Source organism: Frankliniella occidentalis, unplaced genomic scaffold (genome assembly GCF_000697945.3).
Source record: "Frankliniella occidentalis isolate FOCC.00 unplaced genomic scaffold, Focc_3.1 Scaffold184, whole genome shotgun sequence".
Lineage (NCBI taxonomy): Eukaryota > Metazoa > Arthropoda > Insecta > Thysanoptera > Thripidae > Frankliniella > Frankliniella occidentalis.
The window spans coordinates 605316-608547 of NW_026267310.1; the positions used below are offsets into that span (position 1 = coordinate 605316).

Sequence of the window (3232 nt, forward strand, 5' to 3'; positions counted from 1 at the left end):
ATTGTGCAGTATTTAAAACAAGATTGTTTGATTACTAAGAAATTGTTCTATTTAACAGGCTGCTGATCTTACCAAACCAGTGGATAAAAAGATGTATAAAGGTACCAATCCTACCTGTCATGACTTTAATTCAGTTACTATGACATCCGACACTGTGTCATTACTTGTTGGATTTTCAACTGGTCAAATTCAACTAATAGATCCAATAAAAAAGGAGCTCAGTAAATTATACAATGAAGAGGTAAGCATCTGAGATGTGCCAACTTTATCCAGTGTTGTGTGCTGCTTTTGACACATTTATTTCTGTGTTTCAGAGGTTAATTGACAAAACAAAAGTCACCTGTATTAAATGGGTTCCTGGTTCTACTAACCTCTTCCTTGCCTCCCACAGTAGTGGGCAATTATATTTATACAACGAAGAACTTCCTTGTGGAACTACAGCTCCACATTATCAGCCATTCAAACAAGGGGATGGCTATGCTATTCACACCTGTAAAACCAAGAGCACACGCAATCCATTGTACCGTTGGGTACTAGGAAGTGATGGCTGCTGCATCAATGAACTTGCCTTTTCTCCCTGTGGCAGTTACCTAGCAGTTGTCAGTCAAGATGGATTTCTTCGTGTGTTTCACTATGATACCATGGAGCTTGTTGGAGTTGCTCGCAGCTACTTTGGTGGATTCCTGTGTGTGTGTTGGTCACCTGATGGAAGATATGTTGTTGTTGGTGGGGAAGACGATTTAGTGACAGTGTGGAGTTTTCATGAGAGAAGAGTTGTAGCTCGAGGGCAGGGGCATAGAAGTTGGGTCAGTGTTGTGGCTTTTGATCCATTCACATCTTCTTGTAGTGGAGTGAAAGTTAATGGTGCCAGTAGTAGCAATTCGAAAGTGGACTTCAGTGATTCAGACAGTGAGTCTAGCTTTGAGCATAAAAGGACTTCTTCAAATTCTGACATGACGTGTTACCGTCTAGGTTCTGTTGGCCAAGACACTCAGTTGTGTTTATGGGACATTACAGAAGATGTTTTACGACAACCTATGTGTCCTCGAACAAGAACCACCAGTACTGCTGGATTAGGCAATTTAAGTGGATCAAAAACACTTAATGGCAATGGAGCCCCTGCAGGCAGTGCTGTTGGGACAGGGACAGGCCCCATTGTGGACAATACCAAGTGCAATAGTATAGTTACTAATTCAGTTGGGTCAAAGGACAAAAGTGGTGATCATTCCTCTTCTAATTCTCACCACTCTGGATCAACCCTATCACAAAAACTGGCTGCATTTGGTTTTGGAGATCGCAAGGAGGGTCACAAAAGAAATTTCAGTATTGGTCCAAAATCCAGTTCATCCTCAGACAAGAGTCATAATTCATCAACAGTAAAATCTACTCATAGTGCTGCTGATGATCCGATGAGACTCATTGGCACAAGCACTTGTCCAAGGTTTGATGAATGCCCCTTGTTGGAACCCCTCATATGCAAGAAAATAGCCCATGAGAGACTGACAGCCCTTGTTTTTAGAGAAGACTGTTTCGTAACCGCCTGTCAAGATGGATATGTCTACACCTGGGCCAGGCCTGGGAAATTGGTGAGTTAAAACAACTTTTGTTGGCCATTATACTTGTTATGGGAATGTCTTAGTCTATAGTACTTTTGAAATTGCATCCATTTGACTTTTTTACTTATCTTTGCTATTTTAAGGGGGATGTATAGGTGGGAAGAACTTCGCCATTAGGTAGTCAGAATGAAGTGGAAGTTCCACATTTTAGAGATGGAAGATTGATAGTCTCTTGGTTTTATTATTACATAGATTGATGTGTTATGAAGTCTGTCATGAGGCACTCATTGCAGTTCCACTCAGGTAGTGACAACATGCTTTGCCCAGTGAGAAATAATTTACACAAATCTGTAAATGCTGCACTTCAGTTTGAACATAACATGCCACCATAACTTAAGCATGCCCAGCATGTTTACTCATGGTGTCTCTTGTTTGTGCAGCCTGCAGCTGGTTGCTAGTAAGGAGCAACCACATCATCTCTCCTATGTCTAAGTATCATTCCTGTAAGTTAACTTTAGAAATGATGGCCTGTAATAGCACTATTTTACTATCCTTTGCAAGAATGATGGCTTATGGTAAAACCTTTTGCATATTAAGTTCCATGACAGCACAAGAATAGTTTTGTTACCCCTCCCCCAAATCAATCCAAGGTACAAACTCAACATTTTTGTTTTTCTGAAATGCAATTCATTACCTTCCTAGAAGTTCAGTTATCAAGTACAGTATGATAAATGTTTAATTTGACAAACACACATTCCAAAAGTTTGTGTTCAATTTTCATCCAAACCACATATTTATTGACATAATAAATCAATTGTTTTTGTTGCAGTGTGGAGGACCTGGCTTGTCAAATATTCCGTCAAGCCCTGGTCATGTATCCCTGGGGAACAACAATGCTGTCCGAGTCACAAGTGGAAATGGAGACAATGCAGGCATATCTCCAGGAAACACCACAAGAAGCTCCCCAGACCCTACAGATTCTATAGAAAACACACCAACATCCGTAGTGTAGCAGGCTACTTCTCAGTTCAGTCCAGGGTCTCTGAAGGCCAGACATGTCTTATAAAGTGAAACCTGTTGTTTTGCTCAAGTACTCTGTCTGCGTCTTCCATGACAGGAATACATAATTCATAATTAAATTTAGAAGATATTGTTCGGCCTGAAAGTGTAAGAGCTAAACTGCAGTTGTTTAGATTTTATTGTTGGTTAATAGAATACTGCTCATTGAGAGCTGCTCAGGATGCTGCATCGTTCTGCAATGCCACATGTGCTGAGCAAAATTCAAACTGTTGTGTTGTGAGATAATATATTGTCGGTTTTGTATAAGCTACACTAAATGGCAGTACCTGTCCTTAACTCGTAAATGAGTAAATCAAAAAGAAAACAAAAATCTTTCGTGCTTCTGTAAGTGTAACTTATGAAGCAAAGGCTGTGGCTAGTTACTAAGGGGAATGTCCATCCCCTATCCAAAGATAAACAACTTAAAGAAGTTGGATTATTCTTTAGTTAATCATATTTGTGCTTGCTTTGAATCATGTCACAGTTCATGATGTACTTGTGTTCTTTCTCTGGTCTATTTATTTTTAGTGGTCATCCTTGAATGTGTGACAGATTCTGTGTTATAGTTATTTTGTTGTAAAATGGGGAATTGTCAAGAAAAAATTAACTGCATTAAA

The 3232-nt window shown here is 39.6% G+C and overlaps 1 protein-coding gene across 4 annotated transcripts in view; it reads left to right on the top strand.

Moving 5' to 3' along the window:
- The window catches only part of LOC113203795 (WD repeat-containing protein 20), a 16171-nt gene extending 12939 nt beyond the window's left edge, over nucleotides 1-3232 (top strand). Inside the window, exons 2-5 of one of the 4 annotated variants that reach the window (XR_008011670.1) lie at nucleotides 59-241; nucleotides 315-1586; nucleotides 1700-1859; nucleotides 1997-2059. Coding sequence is in view for 3 of the 4 variants with exons in the window: in XM_026418679.2 (XP_026274464.1) it covers nucleotides 59-241; nucleotides 315-1586; nucleotides 2386-2568 (1638 nt within the window). In the remaining variant the exon portion in view is untranslated. The other 3 variants (XM_026418681.2, XM_052272005.1, XM_026418679.2) reach the window with 3 other exon arrangements.